The following is an 18,585-nucleotide window of genomic DNA, read 5'->3' on the forward strand; positions in this document are numbered from 1 at the left end:
AAATCAGTTTAGAAATCCAATGGAAATAAAGTTAATTTTAACGCCGAATAGTCATTATTTTTCTTAGAAAAATAAAAATGATCGTCTTTTAGGGAAGTTTTAACAGATTAATTTATAAAGAGCTGAAACAGAATATTCATGTCATGCATGAATACGGCTGGTGGATGGATCGAGATCTAATCTAAAGTTTACGTTGTGTCATGCTGGTTTACACAGCTATCATTCGCTCGATCGATCGTTAAGCTGTTGAACTCGATTCAAGACGGACATTTTGACTCTGTTCAGAAGAAAACTGCGTTTTAATAAATTTGACGCAATAGAAATTATGATAGACTACAACGTTTTTTTAATTATATCATAAAATTTATTTATTTTTTTTAATGTCATGTTAGAAACTTCAAATACTGTCCAAAACTTCGAACGTAATCGTTTTAGAAATTTGTAAATTACTTAACGACCAAAAATATTGAATTCTCTATTGTCTGAAGATAGATTCTCTATAATTTATGTAATTTATTCGTCGAGAATTGATATATAAAGACTTAAATAATAAATTAATTGAAAAATAATTTGCGACTAGTATTGAAAATTTCAATGAAAAGCATATGTATATAGTTTACGCTTCGAGAATTATATGTATTGAGAATATGTATTTGCGCTGATTCTTTGTCCCGCTTGTTATGGCATACGTGTTATAATGATCCTCTAACAATGCTTTCAGGTATGATATTGTATACATTCATCCAGTTTCATTCGACGCCGGTGTCACGTAAAATGGATACTTGGGTTGCGAGAGAAAAGAAAGCTGAGTCGTAGCCCAACTATTAATCCTCTTTTATCGAACTTTATTATGACTTTGGCACTTACAGTAGAATAACGTTGAACAGAGAAAGGGGTGTTGTACAAGAACAGCAACTAGAACGAGAACTCCCCGGGCTGGGTGAAGTCTCGGCTTATATACACCCTGGCTTGGGGATGTTGGGGGGTTTGGTGTGGATTCCAAGGAGTCCGAAAGTCGGGGTTGGGGCCTTATCTCTGATGGGGACTAAGATGCGTCGCGGCGTTGGCGTCCGACAGTCGGGAGTCGATGTCTTTTCTCTGAGAGGTAATTGGTGTCACACCGGCAATCGTTACGTCGGTTTTCATAGGCCTTGGCATCGTGTTTTGTGGATGCGCAATGGTCCATAACGTCTTCGTGTGGCAGAGGGTAAGAACATATCGCTATTAAAAAAGAAAACGAACACGTTCAAACACGTCTAAATCATCTTTTATGTGTATTTTGCTCGGAAATCATTTTATCGTGAAATTTTGTTTTCAGAGTTACCATAATTTATCTGGTAGAGTTCATAAAAATTTTTCTGAAATCAATTACAAGCTTTTAGGAAACCAGGATTTTTCACATTTTTAAGAAGCGTTATAATTATATTGCTGATCTTTATTTTATTCGTGCGAAATTGAAAAGTACGCAAATGGCGCAAAATGCATAAAATGCGCTAAAATATACGTATATAAGAAAACAAATCTCGATTAAAATTTTATTTCTTTGATCATGTTCGTAAAACTACAAACTTGTATAAAAATACGCATTCTAGTTATAAGTGTTAAAACATTCGATCTAGTCCTTATCACATTCATGAAAACCTCCATTTAATCATTCGTTGTATCAACAAACATTCATATGCAAAACTTACCACCTACCACATCCTCCGCGTATTAATATAATCCCCTTTTATAAATTATACACTTTAGAGTGGACTGGTTGGGTCAGAGTGATATAAGCTTACAAGTTCTCGAGGAGTTCTACCGAAGTTACATTTACGTTTGCATAATTTCACCGAAAAAGATACTCTGTAGAATGACAGGTTCGTTTGTTTATGTGATCCGCGATCGCAACTATTTCAAGGGGATTTTATAAATAACCATACACACGATATTCAGTGTATTTTCGTATTCTCGTTTATTTTTGGGAGATTTGTAAAACTGTTGAACAAAATAATTGAGTAACGATTATTGTTACGCCGCCTAAAACATCTGCACGCCAGCCCGCGCGACCGGACAACAACCGCCTGCGTAACGTCACTTCGACCCTCAATAAACCTAAGGACCCACCATAACTTTCACTTCCCTGCATTGTTTCGCCATATGTCTTCAATCCGTTTGTCTTGAAGAATTTCTAAAGCTTAAAAATATTCTCGAAACACAGTCGGTTTTAGAGGTGTCCTTGGGTTTATTAGTCGCACTTAAAACACGGAGAAAGCGGGTATGCACCCATTAGGAAAATCCGAATAGCCCTGTAATAAAACAAGCTAGGTTTTTCTCACGCACACAGTCATCTACGCACCACGATGGTAGGAGATCCCTACTCATCCCTTCGAGCAGTAGTGCAGGTCATGACCAATCGACACCGCGGTTCGTTACCCTCACTTTTCCTAACGAAAGTGGGACCAACGAATCCGCGTTCTTTAGGCACAGGGGCACACCCACACCGAACTTTTCTTCCGTAAAAAAAAAAAAGAGCGACAGACAGTCTACCAACTAACGCGGCAGTCTACACATAGCGCGAGAGTCGCATACTTCACGCAAATCTTTTGTCGGTTCTCGGTGTTGTCGAACATACATCTTCTCTCTTAAACATATCATAGTGCTAAGTCCATTGATACATTAATTTCCATTATAAGAGCCCTGCTCTAGCGTACATATCTATCGCATCTTCGTGCGACAAGTTGTTAACTATTTATTTCTCTACGTCAGTGTAATCTAAGTGTTGGAAATATATACTTTATAATTCTGTGAATCACAGTGTTATACAAACTCAATCACCCCTTATTATCTCAACGAAAATCAGGGGATCGATCAATTCGTGGTGTCGATTGTTATAATCGTAACGGGGATTTACGACACCCGTTGACGTCTCTCCTCGCGATTACGTCCCCTCGCAATTGGTCGAATTTACAATTATATTTGCTGAGAAAAAGTCTTTTTCTCTGTACACCTCCTTCTACTTCAAGCATGTAGTATTGACAATAAGATTGATAATGGCTGAAAGTAATCCAAAAGAGTTTTCACCATGGTTATCGGTAACGAAAAAGATTTGAATCATCTTTAATACTTATTCGTAACTAGAATCATTTCAACTAAAATGTAAATTCTTATATTATAACTTTTTTAATTTGTTATGGCCCCCGACTACAACCTAACCTATCATTCTTATTTCGTAGGAGAAGACGAATGCCGTGAAGGCGTTAGCGCGCGAACAGTGCGAAGCGGCGGTACAGCTGCAGCGTCAGCAGCAGCTGCAACAGCACCAGACCCAGCACCAGCTACAACAGCAACAACAACTACGTGGCCCGTTAACCATCCACCATGCTGGCTGCCCAACGAAAGTCGGGCCCGTGACGAACCAACTAAATACCAGCCACGCAACGCACGGCCGAGCTGCACAGTACCAACACTATCATCATCATATCATCATCGACAGTGTCAATGTCTCCACCGCCCTTGTTGCTCTCATCGCCAGCTCCGATCGCGGCGACGCACAATCATCTGAACGTGAGCGGACACAGAAACGTGGTTACGCCACCGGATACACCAGCAGATAGATCGCCACCGAGTCCTGGAAATAAGCTAAAGAGATCGCAGCATTTGCCACGGGAAGCAACCGGCAGCGTCAGTCCTGGTCTTCCGGCTGCCACATTGGATCTAAGTAGCGCAGCAACCACCAATAGTCCGCATGAATTGTCCACGTTAGTTTAGAAATTTGGTCCGAACATTATATCTTCACATAGGATTGGAGATTAATAGTTGATAGTTAATTTACACATCGATCTTTTATTTGTAAATTGGGTCGTGGTTTAGAGTTGGTTTGTAAAAATTCGGTCCTAATGGTTAAATGATGAATATTGATTAAGAATAATAGGCATTGATGTACCAACCTTTTTTTAACTTATATACTTGAGCACACGCATTGGAGATTTCACTTTTATTCAGTGAAACAGCAACTTCATTACTCGCTTATTCAATACGGCAATTGCATATATTTCATGGACATTTTAACAAAGTTTTGAATAATTTCTAACGGTACAATTGTGATGAAGTGAAAAAATCGTGATAAGAAACAGAGAGAAAAGTTGCTCGTTAATGAATATTGACCAGAAATAAAGTAATTTCTAAAGAATATCCCGAAGACGTCGTAGATATTACGAAAGGAATGATTAATCTATACCCGCGTGTATCTTGCCATTACCATACTATTATTATTATTATTAATATTGTTAGTAGTACTCGATTACATTATTATTAATATTAATATTATTGCCTTATTATTATTAATGTTATGGAACCTCTAGTCCTAGGTTACTTTCGCTGCCACGAAAGGATAAGATTTTCGAATTTTTGACTATTACGTGTAATTCAAGTTTTCCTGCTGCGCATGCGCAGTAGAAAGAAAGTTAGCGGAACTAAAATCTCGAACTATAGAGAGTTGAAAAGTAGTAAAAGTAAAAAAGCACGAATAACATTTGTATTTGTGCTGGATTAAGTTTGATAATTGAAAATTGAGTTTGATGATAACATTTTTTCGTATTCGCTTTGGTAAATATTAGTTTTATTTAAAATTGAACAAAGCATTTTATGTTTTTCAAATACGGTACATAATCGTAATATCGAATTTTGTAAACTGATAGTAAGAAACTCTATAATTCGAGACTGGAACTTTGATCAAGTTCATTGAACGTAAACTGACTTAATTTTGTTATTTAAGCGTGTATACTATACGTGTTTGTTCCTTCTTCTCTTGTGCGCAGGCTATAGCTTAATTACTTCCAATAAACGCAGTTATATCGAATCAATGACCGATACAAATTTAGATATTAGGATTATTTAAACAAGAGATTAAAAACTAAAAAGTATTGTTTTTATACTGCATATGTACATATGCAATATGAACGACAGTTTGTGTAATAATATGTACCCCTCTTCTTAGTTTACTTTTGTATATTTTGCGACATTTGATATTAATTTTAAAGAGGAACGTACTTACACTTTATCTTTGTAATTAAATGTGAAATGAAAGAAAAGAAATGACATGAGAAAAGGAAATTCGATGTATGAGTATATACGAATTGACGGAATTAAAATTTAACGCTATATTTAAATAGAAGACGTGAAATATCTTGTCATCTTAAAATAACTTGATCATTCCTATTCTTTTACATAAAAACACTTTTCGACTGTAACTTAAGAAACATGTCTGCTAACGTGAAACGTGCCAGAAAAAATTAACAACTTCCATTAAATTGGCAAATTTCTCATTAATATCGTAAAACTCGCGTTTACAAAGATCAGATCAGTGTACATAATATACAAAACAAATGCAGAATATATAAATATAGCACATATGTTCTGAATTATATTCGAATTGGGCAGGGTAACCAAGTGAAAATATGTAAATTTCACGATGTGTAATGTACACTTTATCGAACTTGTAAGTAGTGTAGAAATAGAATATTTTACACGTAACAAAATATACAAACGACAATACACAAGTTAAATTATTTGTTAGATCCATGTATAACAAGCATAGTACAAAAGTGTTTTAGCTTTATGTACTGGTAATTATGAGAAATACCAACTTAATAGATGTATTTGGTATGTACCTAGTTAAGAAAACAATAAATTATCCTGAACAGATAAAGCGTTTAGTAGCTTGTGAAGTATGAATTTTCGAAAACGTAAGTATTTTATATCTAAGTAGTTAAGAAACGCGAGCAAGGGAAATCAAACAAAGGAACAAAGTTTTTTTGTTTAAAAATATTTAATTTGTTGTTCTATTATCCGAGGTTAGAAGCGATAATGTACAAAATCTGAATAAATAAGATTCTTCAATATTATTGAATTTTAATTCTAGGGTAAAGTAATATATCCGCATATTTTATTTATATACAATATGTATAAATAATGATGTGATTTGACTAATTTTGTTGAAAGAATATTTGTACTTTTTACGTAAAACTTCAGTCTTTTACAAACTTTCTTGTAATTAATAAACCAGTAAACACAATATTAATAAAATCTATTAAAATTATAAACAAACTCATAAGTTTTAATTTTAGTCCTTAAAGGTTGAAATACTTTGCTCCAATGTCGAGACATTTGTTTTAATCCAAAACATTACTATACTGAATCGATAATGTTGCATGTGCCACGAAAATGATGATAGTGTCAGATAACTTGTTGTGAAACGAAAAAGCATTGCATGTACATTTCTGTTGTTTTGTTGACCATGAGTTTGATGATCTTTTAAACTTGCCCATAGCTAAGAAATCAAACAGTATATCTAAACGAAATTAATTTCAAATTATTTTTTAGGTTCTAAGTTTTTATCTAATCTTTCAGAAGTTGCAAAATTTATTCCACAAGAGTCTTTTTTATCATAACCAAGTACACATCTTAAAACTATTTAAGTCTTCCTTAGTAATTTCTTCTTATCTTTAATAGTAACGAAAATAATTTAGATGAACGTTTTAAAATTGACACCCTGTATATTAAAAATAAGAGATATATTTTCTTCATAATTGGATAGGCTTTTTACAATGGCAATGTACAAATATCAAAATTGCAATTATATTATAACATATGTATATATATAAGCTTCACATTTAAACACAAGATTCTTTATTATATTTTTTTAATACCAATATTTTAATAATTATAACAAGGGTTTTTTAACAAGAGATGTATAACATTGTATACAAATTTTCAAAAACCTATAGATAATTTCAGTTATGCTCTTGCATCATTAATTGTTGATGGAACTCTTACCTCAATTCCATCTAGTTCCTTAGACATTACTATTTGACAGCCTAGCCGTGACCTGAAATTAAATATTATATAACTGAATATGTCAATAAATATATTTATTGCTATACAAATTAATACTAATACACAATAAGATTTCTATTTATCCATTTGAAAATCAACATTGTAAATATGCTAATTCCAACATAGATTTGTAATGATTATAGGGTCATAAATAAAAAACTATGAAAATTTATTATAATTTCAGTTTCGTAGTATTCAGAGATAGCGATTTGAAATTCTACATTGAGATGCAGATTTCGAAATACCCAATACTAACCTGTTTTTACATAGATTTAAATAGAAAAATTCACTTTATAAAATATTAAAAGGTAATAGAATTAATAATGTGAATGATTTGATACTGATTATTATGAACTAACGTATCTGTTAATTCATATGCTAAATCCAACATGTCTAATTCTTCATCTGTTGGTTTGTCAGGAAGTGCATCATAAACTTCTTTCGAAAATATTAAATGGCACGTACTACAAGTTAATGTTCCTTCACAAGCACCTATATAAATTATATTTTAATATTACAACATACTTATATAATAAAGTATCAAAAGTTAAAAATAATAAGAATATTAAACTTGATAAAAATTAAAATTTTCAAATATTTTCTACCTCAAAATTATTTATTTTAAATTAAGTAAATTATGCTTCTTTAAAACATACCATATCCATCTAAATCAATTTCATTATTTACTACTATGTCTAATATAGTATCTCCAACTTTCCCTTTTGCTTTGATTCTCTCTCCACTTGCTTTAACAAACGTTATATTTACTCTGAAAATAATATTTATGAAAGATAAAAATTATCTCAATATAATTATTTTCTTTATTTTTTGTGTTTCTTCAATTAATCTTCTCTTAATTATACCTTAATTATATGTATCACTTATGATAATAGAAATAATTTAAAAATAAGATATACTTGTCTTAATAATACATAAATAAAATTCGTATATCATATATTTATAACAGTGTTATATTTTTAGTTGTTCACTGTCAATGTTGTTCTTATTAATACTATTCTATTAATACTATGTTATTTTTCTAGATGTTATACTCCTACAAAGAGAAAAATTTCTTAGACATTATTATTAGCATTATTATTTTGACACCAATTTTATATTGGAAGGTAAGTACTGAAATTCTATTAAAAAAAGAAGGAAAACACAAGAAAATTTGTATCACTTACTCTTGTTTTTCTGAAAGTGGTTGCGTGGTCGATATTCCTCTTGTTGCCTGCAAAAAGGGCAACGTTGTGTTGCTTGTATATTTTGAATAATTTGATGCAATACCGAGAATTGATCTCGAAAATTTTTGTAATTGATTTACTAACGCCATTCCACTGTCATAAATATCATGAGTATGGGACACCCTGACCGAACACCAGATAAGTATTGCGGAAAATATCAATTGTAGATCAATTGTACTTTGTACAAAAACTTCCACGGCATTCTTCGGCTGCTATACTGGGACGTTCCCTTACTGTGATAGGTTATAAAACGATTCCTAACACAAGTGACGTATCTCTACCGGACACGTGCTCTTCGGGCCACACGTTTTATGATACAAGACCAGCAAAATGATCAATGTGTAATTTTACATATCTTACATTTTTTTCCAAATGAAATATTGTTTTTATTAAACTTTAAAACCTCAGGCAACATTTATTTCATCTGATTTCAGTTTTACAAATATATATCTATAATACATATCTGTATAAATTACGGTCTGGTTATATCAAACAGGGACCGACACTCGCTAGGGAAAACTGCCCAAAAATTGAATCGTAAAAACCAATATGAAAGACAACAAATTTCTCGTTCTGCGGAACAAATAGAAATGAGCAGAGTATCTTTATCTTTATCTGAGACATTCAAAGCGTATCACGCATACGCTAAACCTGAAGAAAACTTTCTTGTCTTCCATGTTCATTTTTCCCTTTCCATTTCCGAACGGTTTCTTCTATATTTATTTATATGTTCGTGATTGATGCTATTGACAACATACAACTAAGGGGAAATACGAATAGTAATAGATAGATGTATAATTCATTATGCAATTTTATAGAATTAAATCTTATTTATCTTCAGATATAAAAACTATATTTACCAGCTGAAACACTAACGCATATGCAGTATAATATAATCTACTTAACAATCTCGTTTTAGTTATAATATGTGATTAATTCTTTTGCTATTTCGCTATAAACAGTTTCTTGTGCATACAATATTTTTTATAGTATTCTAATATATTGTTAGATATTGTAAAGAAAGTAAAATACAGTTATTGAAGTTTGGGAACATTCAATGTTAACCTTGCTTCAAAAATAATCTTTCGAATGAATGGGGAATAGATTTTTAGTATTATAGTTGGTATAATGTCATCATTGTTTACAATGTGTTAGAGTTAAAGAAATGAGACAAATTAATATTTCAGAAGCAAATTCAATATTTAAATGATGTTATTTTAAAATGGCAGATGATATGAATGTTCTTTTTATACGAGGAAATGGAAACGTATGTATGGTAATGGAAACGTAATGGTTTTATCATTATTTTAGTACAAGATCTTAGCATAATAGTAATTAACAGTATCCATTACCTTTTAGTCAATTTTTGAAAAATGACATATATGATAATTTGCAATAGTTTGATAATAAAATACTTGTATCAATATTAATAACGTATAATTTGCTATCTCAAAAGGATACAGACACAGCCAATGATAATGTTTGGGATGATAGTGCATTAATAGAAGCATATGATAAAGCAATAAATTTAGCAAAAGAAGAAGTTATCAAGCGAATGGGAATGGATGTTGGAAATTCTCAACCGAAAGAAAACCTACAAAATCTTAAGCAGCCTAAACACGCAAGTAAATTACATAAGGTTGTGATTTTGATAGAATATTACAAATTTGATACAGAATATTATTAAATATATTGATTAAGAAGCAAATTATTTTATTTTGCTATTTACTTATATTTATTTGTATACACATCTTTTCTCTATAGAAATGGATCATAGGAGCACCTTATCGTGCAATATACTCAGAGGATGGAGAAATTTATGAAGCTATAATATCAAAAATTTACGAAAACAATGGCACGTGTTGAAGTGGTTACCACTTCTAAGAAAACTCTACATCTGGTCTTTTTTAGTTTTCTCAAGCACTGAAGCCATCGACAGCGTGTAGACAAAAGACTGCGACGAAGTCAGGCCATAAACAGTAGACAGGCGACGTTGGCTTCGGGGTTTTTCAGTTATTAGGTAACACAGCTAGCGTGCGGATCTGGACCAGCTCAAATTGTATTTTTACTTATTACACTTCTATTTAAATATATTTTCTACCTTACAATTTATCCACGTGTTTTCTCTGTTTACACACCGAATAACCTCAACAGCACGTGTGTTGTAAAATTTGTAGGTAATACCTTTAGCATGATGGTTATGTCAATTAAGAAATGTACTAAAAATACATATATATATATGAAGTAAAGGCTTTCGCATAGTCTATCACAGTGTCATTCAGCAGGTCCTTAACTGGGCAGGAGTACCTGTCAATGTCTATGGGGAGACCCGTGGGATATAGGGTCATGAACCATAAACATGCATGTTACTTATTGTTCATTATTAGCTGCTTGGAATATAATTCTCCTCATTAGACGAGTGATTATTACTACATATATCAAGACAAACATTTATACATATACATTTATGCACGGGAAATTCTAATACATTGCCTGTAAGGACAGTAACCGAATGGCACTCAGTCATTCTATTAAATGACAAAAATTTCTTTTACTCTGTGTTTAGGCTATGGTAATACACAGAAAGTCGAGTTGAGTTCTCTTTTAGAATCAGAAGGTTTGCAAAGTCAAATAGCACAACAAAAGAAAGCTTTGGAAGAGAAATTCAATGAAGAGAACGATGAGACTTGTGAGACTAATTTTTCTACAAATGTAAATTCGAAAAAATATAATGTAGAAAAATGGATTGTGACTCTGAAGAAGCAAATGCGTATAAACATCACTTCATACCGGGACCATCTTTCAATTCGATGACTGATATAATGCCACCTGCACCTCCTTTACCACCACAATTAATGGCCAAGTAAGTACAATTTAAAAATTCTAATGGAATGCTGAATACTTCTAATATTAATAAGTAATTTGGAATAAGTTTAACATTTTATTTGGAAAAAAATACGAAATTTTAATAAAATGTACTAGATTACCAGATAATGATACAGACGCACTTTCAAGTATGTTGATGTCATGGTATATTAGTGGTTACATGGTATATTACACAGGTAATTATTTCATATAAGTATTTTATTGTATATTAAATTTTCAATGGACTATGTTATTTCTTTTGTAGGTTATTATCATGGTTTGAAACAAGCAAGAAACAATCAAGAGAACAGGAAGAACTGTTGATTATATCAATTTTTTTCAATAACAATATAACAATAATATAAGATATAATAAAATATAAAACTCATTGTATTTATTTACTTCAATTATTTGAAATAAAGAACAGCTTTATTTTCATATAAGACTTTAAGACTTTTTTAAAAATAATTACTAAGATAAGAAAACATAAAAAACATATTTTTGATAAAATACACTCACATATATATGTCGGGTTATCATTAGGATTTAAGGCGCGTAATGATCCTTCGTTTGAATTAGCCATTGTTTTACGAAACAGAGAATATATTTACACGAATAAACAAGATTTTACAAAATATTATGAATAATGAGTTTAATAAATAATAAGATTAACAAACGATAAGTTTAACTAATAATTAGATTAAAGATTAATAAGTTTAACGAACAATAAGAGGAACGAATAATTAGCCATTGTTTTACGAAACAGAATATGTTTACGCGAATAAAAAAGATTTTACGAAATATTATGAATAATGAGTTTAATAAATAATAAGATTAACAAATGATAAGTTTAACTAATAATTAGATTAAAGATTAATAAGTTTAACGAACAATAAGAGGAACGAATAATATGTCTTACGAATAATGAATTTAACGTATAATGAGATTAACGATTGATAGGTTTCACGAATAATGAATTTAATTAACGCTATTAACAATGTTCCGGGGTTCAAACGAATCCACGGTCAACGGGATAACTCTTTACTATGTGTAGAATAATTTTAAACACAAACTACAATTGCTGAGACACTCGGTAAATTGGCGATCACACGAATGAATATCTGATGAAAATCTTTTTCGCTATACGACTGCATTTGTTTGTTATATGCTCGCTGGAAACATCGAGAAGGTTCCAATCGTTGTTGCTAGGCAATTTCTGTCAAAAGTTTGTTGTATACTCTTTGGAAATATCGAGAAAGATTCAAACGTCGTTGCTAGGCAGTTTCTGTCTGGAGATTGATTCCTAATACAACGTGTGTCCCATTATATCGACATCTCTAAAGTACAATTCTATGTGATTTCTAGGGAGAACTATACAACCGATCCACACCTTCGTCAGGCAAAACGTTTATCCCGTGACCGTGGCTACGTTCGGCGACCAGTTGTCACCTCGAACCCACTTTCGCTTTCACAAATATCAAACAATTACAAATGACAATTGCTTAATTACAGTTATGATAAAATCTAGGCTAAAGCATTAGAAGGCTTCCTCAAAATTGCAAAGGGAAGGCTCCGGTTTTCCTTTCATCTCCGACATATATAATACAAGGATATAATACAACCGAACATTTTAAACTTAGCCTACAGCGCGTGCGCGCACACACGCGCACACACATGACACACATGACACACATGCGCGCACACACATGCGCGCACACACATGCACACACATGCGAATGATTTCTCGAACGATAATCCATTTATTTATATTTTTCAATATCTGTCCTTACGATTGCGTATTTATTTATTCCACGTATCATATTTATCTATTTGCATAACTGTAGGTGACATTTTTTTTAACAATTTTGCTAATATTTCATAACTTTTTAATTCATATTTCAAAGTGGTAACAGGTGTTTCTTTCTTTTCAAGTCTCCTCCATATCGGGCTTATTTCTAGTAGCCACGCTTGCTTACAAAGCAATTTTATATCTGCACAAGAATATCTTTCAGTACATTTTACTATGTGGTTTACAATATCTGTATTTTCTAATAAGTGGTTGCTAAGGTATAATTTGAATATACCAAGTCGAGCAACTTCATTGGATAATGATACGTATATTTGCTTTTCGAGACGCCTGAGTAAAGCTGCATCAATGCCCCTAATAACATATTTACAATAAATATTATCGTTCTATTATACTAATAATAATGAAGGAATACTTCAAACAACACAATAACACATTTGGAATTTGGAGAAATATTACGATATTTTCTACTTAGAAAACATTGAAATAACGTGATATACGTACCAAGGGGAATTAGTTGTAGCCAGAAGAACTACATTAGAATTCTCATTAGACACTAATCCATCCAATCTAGAAAGAAGTTCTGATCCGAATCTCTTTGCAGGTTCAGACAATATACAGTCTCCTTTATTTGTGGCGATCCAGTCAATCTCGTCGATAAAAATAATTGTAGGCGAATGACTATAGGCAAGTTCAAATAAAACCTGTTCAGTTTAACAAATGTATTATTCATTAAATATTATATTCGAAATTCCTTAAATTCATTGCCTCATCATGAATATGATATCATTTCGTTTTCCAAACAACTATTCTATTTATATATAAATGACGAAAAATAAAATCAAATCTTTTTATACCTAGAATCTCTCCTTCATAGACAAAGGAACAAAGAAACTTACATAGACAAAGCAACTTACACGTATATACTTCTCGGAATCGCCTCTCCATTTGCTGACCAATGAGCTGGCAGTTATGTTAAAAGAGGTGCAATGGCATTCTGTCGCGACTGCCTTCGCTAACTTCGTTTTCCCTGTTTTGTATATTTCTTGTAAACACGTACAGAAATGAAAAGAATGCGAGTATCTTACCTGTACCAGGTGGGCTGTACAGCAAAATACCTTTCCAGGGGAAAAACGGGCCATCAAAAAAGATAGGATACTTAAGGGGATACACAACGGCCTCCTTAACAGCGGTTTTACATTCCTCTAGACCTATAACGTCATCCCAATGTACATTTAATTTGTTTACTATGATCTCCTGTGACGATACAAAGATAAAATGGCGTCTTCTTTATATTAAGTAAGTGTTACGTAATTTGATATTTGAAGCGTTACTGAAATCACCTCATCGTCGATATACGTTGGACGGTTTATCGACGGGAATTTTATCGTTTAAAAGCTTTACGATACGTATATTAATCGAAAATAACTTACGCATGAGATGTCCTCAGCCTCGTAATTCCGGATTATCTGAATAAAGCTTTTCAATGCATTTCAATATCTTCGATTGCATGGATTGTTCCATTGGGACGTTAAATAGCTCTTCCGATGAACGTCCATCACTCTCATTGGGGAATATTGACGTCACTGTCATTGCGAGATTAATATGATTCGTATTGTCATCAGTTATCTTCTGCTGTAGATTCGTCTCTTTCACAGGCTCACTTCTCGCTTGTTTACTAACAGATTTGGCTTTTGTCTCAATACTTCTACAAACACTGCATCATATTGTAATACGATACGTTGAATACGATACGTTGAATACGTTGAATACCGTTTAATATCGTTAAATAATATAAATTCTTACGTTTTGCTTGCATTTGTCACTTCCCTCGTCATTTCCCTTCCAGTTATTTTCTTACACAATATGGGATATTTTTGAAATTTCATCTTGTAATAATTTTCATACTCTGCAACGATAATTTCCAAATCGATGTTGTCGCAAACCCGATGTTCGAGAGATAGACGAGCTTCCCGGAATAATACATCGCTAACGTCTATATACCTAAAAAAATGTAGTTTTTAATTAATTATAGTTTTTAACTGATTAAAAATATTTTTCGCAATGACTGAACACTATAAGATAACCATCAAACAACTGTTTTATCTCTAGGTAAGACAGGCAAAAGAATGTATTTACTATATAGATCCTCGAAGATAATTTCTTGTCTTCTGCTTTTTAATTTCCAATTTTTAGATGGATAAGAATAATTTGAATTTATACTTCATATATTTGTTTATAACTAGTTAATCTACATTATCGATTGAGTTATTCTTAACTACTGAATTACCGATGTCGAATTTTCAAATTTGGTTTCGCCTTCTCTTTCCATGATGTCCACTGATTTCTATTTCGATTGGTCACTGACACTATTCAAAAGAATTGGAACTAGGAATATATTTTACTTATAATATACTCACCCATTGTGTTCCAAATAATCACATACAAGGTATAATATGTTCCGATGACGTTCCGAAATACGACTCTCCTCCTAATATAATTATTTTTTCATTACAATAATATAAGGTTTTTCATGTACTTTTTTGTTACATTTGCGAATTCAACGAGTTACACATGATTTTTCATGAAACACGAACGTTAAAAATATTTGATACAGCCTAATTATAAAAATTGTTAGAAGCAAAAGTCATAGATACTATGTGCGAGTATCGCATGAAACGAACAGCTATTAAGAGAACTGCAGCAATATTACAAATGAAATAACAAAACACACCCGTCTGTGACGTTGAAATTCTAAAATCTAAAATCTAGAATATTCCTTACCTTTTTTCGCAGATTATAAAATATCTTATTCATACTACCTTGCATCGATAAATCACCGTTCATAGTGACACTTTCAAATCGCCTATCGTTTCTCAATGGATACGAGAATTTCCGTTTATTACTTTAAAAACAACCCGTCCATTACGTTTCTCTTAAAAAATTCTTTCAGCTCCGTTGAAAACCGAGCATCAAACAAGAGACAAACGATTTGTTGTCATGGAAATGTTTGGTTCACACATAAGCAACGCACAAATATAATGATAGAATAGCTGAGTGTGTGTACTGTATAGTAAGATGGATGCAACATGGAAATAGAAAGAGAACACCATGTATAGATACTTCCTGTCCTTGTTTAATCAGGCATGCACACTAGTGGACACTGACGCTGCTCGTATACCGCTGTTACATATTTCCCGTACAAGTGCGCGTCATTAGACAAGGACGGAACATCCTCTCTCTACTTCTCTATCGCGTTTTTAGTTCGCTCACGCGCTCTGTACTTATATCTATTACATTTCCACCATAAGCAGCGGCCGTGCAGTGACTTACAAAAGTTCCGAACGGTTCCATCCTGGGCGGACGGTTAATTGCGTTCGGTACTTCGAGGCAGGAAGGTGCGTACAGAATCGCTCCTCTTAGTACTCTTATTAGAAGTGTTATCATCGAATATAAGTTTTTTCAATAAATTCTTATCGTTTTACAATCTTTCTAGAATACAATGACGTCAGCAATCGATCATTTTCGCGAATGTATTGTAAATTAATTGGGGGAATATCTGGAGTTCTTTATCGGTTTCGACTGTAAAATCAGCAACTATTCGAATTTTTCATTCATAATTGTGACATTTTCGACTCTTCCGTTGCCAAGACCCTCTTGAGAGATTTTTGGCACGTTCCATCACCCTTGTTAAACGAGTGCACATTGGTGGATATATTGATTTTAAAACCCAATACGTGTACGAGATTTATTATCTCACTGGGACAAAGAAATCCGTTTTATTCGCGAATTTTCCGTGTTTCTTCTTAATTTTCGTGAGTGTCTGGCGCGGAGCATTATTTGAATGAACTTTTCATCGTTCAGATTATATTTCGTTTAAAAAGATTGAAATTGATGCCGAGAAGAAATGAAACAAGGTGCTCGGGCATTCTTTCGCTTCCCGGGGAAAGAGAAATATGAAAAAAACGGTCGTTCTTCCTTCTGCCATTTTCGTCCATTACCAAAATGGCATGACCCAAGTGTCCCGGGCTCTGAATCAATCAAGCGAATTTTGAATAATTTTTGAATAATATCCAGTTAATAATTTGTGAAACAAATTAATTTCATTTTATTGTTGGAAACAAATTAGTTGGATTTTTCTTTCTTTAGCAGTTTTTGCCAGAGTTGACCTGACGTGCTACTTCAGTTTCCATCTTCGCTTCTCGAAACTTCCAACGTCCTTGGTGTTGGAGTCTCCTTGCCCAGGTGAGTACATAGCTTCTAGATACTCGTCGCTGTTCATCCTTACGAGCCTCTCGAGCTTTAGTTGTCAATTGTTATCGTTAAAGGAAGAGAAGCTCGCGACGGATGTTATCGAACAAATCGTTTATTCTCGAAAAGTTCGAACTTGTTCGTTGCGTTTGAATATATATGGACGGACGCCATTTTTCATGACATCATCATGATTTGTCATGTCGTGAGTATAGCTTCTGACTACCCTATGTTTGTGATTTATGTGAAATTTGACCACTATACCGTGATAGAATAATATTTCCAATGAATTATAAATATTTTACATTGTGAATTATAAATATTTGTTACAAATTATATCGTAATTGAGGTGAAAATGAACCATATATCTGCTTATGGAATACGAGGTAGTAAATCATTCGAAACATAATAACGATTAATTAAGCACATATACAATAACGTTTACGAATGAATATTGCGAATTATTGTATGGCTTTAATGCGGTATTTAATGTTTTGATTGCGGTCTTTGAAATGGTATCATAGGTGCTGATATAATATCGCGCGAAAAAGGAAAGACCAGTGGTTAATATTGCAGGTGCACCAGTGCGTTGCGCTCGTCGAGGGTGGTTTTGACGCTGGTGCCGAGGAAAGACGCAGAACGTGTTCGATCGACCCGCGAACGTAGCCTTCTTTTTTTTTTTTGTACGTGGAGAAATCCTCATGGACACTCCGCTGCTGCAATAATCGCGTAACAGCAGAGTAGTGTCGGACTCCTACCGACTAAAACTCCACGATGACCATTTTATGCGCGTGACAGGGGTGCTCCAGGAACCTCTTATGAATTAACTTCAGTTGCATCCCCTTCTCGCGTTCTCTTGTTCGAGCCGGCTATTGAGTGGGCGTTAGGGGGAGGTCGTTGCTCCTAGTGCTGTCACTTCTTCTGGTCGCAGTCCGTTGGAGTAGTGGCGGGGCGGCTCTGGGTCGTCTGACTGCCATCCTTCTCCATCGTCTTATCCTGCAGGGGTGAGAGTTTTTTTTTCTCTCCCTTTCCGCTCGCTCCTTCGCGAGCATAACTCGCTCGCAGAAGAGGCGGACGGCCTCGTATTCCTGTGACCCTCTTGACATCGCTTCTACAATCGCTGAGGGTGTCAACGTTTCTCCTATGGCGTGCCGCAGGGTGTAGCGGGGCAGCTCCCACGCCGGACAGAGCTCCAGGGTGTGCTGCGCTGTGTCCCTGCCCTCTCCGCAGTGGTGGCAGATGTCTGTCGTCTCTCGCCTTATTCTCTTCAGGAACTCGCCGAACACGCCGTGTCCGGGGAGTACTTGTGTCATCCTGAATGTGAGGGGGAGGCCGTGGCGGCTCCTCCATGCCTCCCAGTTTGGTAGGACCGCATCCGCGCCTCGGTGTTCGCTTCTCCCGTTGATCAGTTGGGATCGCCACAGGTTCCATGTGTCCTCCTCGGCGGTTCCTGTGTCGTTTGGAGCCGCCTGCTCGGTGGGGTCTTCTCCCGGGTGCCATTCTCTCCGGCGGGTGTATCTCTTTTTGAGCGCCAGCGCC

General features: G+C 34.1%; 3 protein-coding genes, 1 long non-coding RNA gene and 1 pseudogene across 5 annotated transcripts; 3 read left to right on the forward strand and 2 right to left on the reverse strand.

Annotated features, from left to right (window-relative positions):
* The first annotated feature begins 874 nt into the window (after positions 1-874).
* Positions 875-3,620, forward strand: LOC117241328. Its single transcript, XM_033507277.1, has 2 exons — positions 875-1,207; positions 3,219-3,620. Exons 1-2 carry the CDS (start codon positions 1,178-1,180, stop codon positions 3,597-3,599), a joined length of 411 nt encoding a protein of 136 aa, XP_033363168.1. The 5' UTR covers positions 875-1,177; the 3' UTR covers positions 3,600-3,620.
* Positions 3,621-6,538: 2,918 nt separating this feature from the next.
* Positions 6,539-8,444, reverse strand: LOC117241327 (adrenodoxin-like protein 2, mitochondrial). The gene is made up of 4 exons (XM_033507276.1): positions 8,064-8,444; positions 7,536-7,648; positions 7,239-7,371; positions 6,539-6,871 (listed from the first exon to the last, which is right to left on the reverse strand). The coding sequence occupies exons 1-4, from the start codon at positions 8,210-8,212 to the stop codon at positions 6,781-6,783; spliced, it is 486 nt and encodes a 161-aa protein (XP_033363167.1). The 5' UTR covers positions 8,213-8,444; the 3' UTR covers positions 6,539-6,780.
* Positions 8,445-9,333: 889 nt separating this feature from the next.
* Positions 9,334-11,328, forward strand: LOC117241329 (annotated as a pseudogene).
* A 1,433-nt stretch (positions 11,329-12,761) lies between these two features.
* Positions 12,762-15,219, reverse strand: LOC117241326 (katanin p60 ATPase-containing subunit A-like 2). The gene is made up of 10 exons (XM_033507274.1): positions 15,216-15,219; positions 15,086-15,164; positions 14,704-14,799; positions 14,358-14,512; positions 14,229-14,287; positions 13,884-14,052; positions 13,713-13,825; positions 13,300-13,499; positions 12,844-13,149; positions 12,762-12,768 (listed from the first exon to the last, which is right to left on the reverse strand). Exons 1-10 carry the CDS (start codon positions 15,217-15,219, stop codon positions 12,762-12,764), a joined length of 1,188 nt encoding a protein of 395 aa, XP_033363165.1.
* A 345-nt stretch (positions 15,220-15,564) lies between these two features.
* Positions 15,565-17,095, forward strand: LOC117241325. 2 transcript variants are annotated; one of them, XR_004494944.1, is made up of 2 exons: positions 15,565-16,193; positions 16,945-17,095. It is a non-coding gene; the product is annotated as an uncharacterized LOC117241325 (long non-coding RNA). The 2 variants fall into 2 exon arrangements; XR_004494945.1 differs by having other exon boundaries at positions 16,948-17,095.
* Positions 17,096-18,585: the final 1,490 nt, after the last annotated feature.

The sequence above is a fragment of the Bombus vosnesenskii genome, unplaced genomic scaffold (genome assembly GCF_011952255.1).
Source record: "Bombus vosnesenskii isolate JDL3184/JDL3185 unplaced genomic scaffold, Bvos_JDL3184-5_v1.1 scf7180000015700, whole genome shotgun sequence".
NCBI lineage: Eukaryota > Metazoa > Arthropoda > Insecta > Hymenoptera > Apidae > Bombus > Bombus vosnesenskii.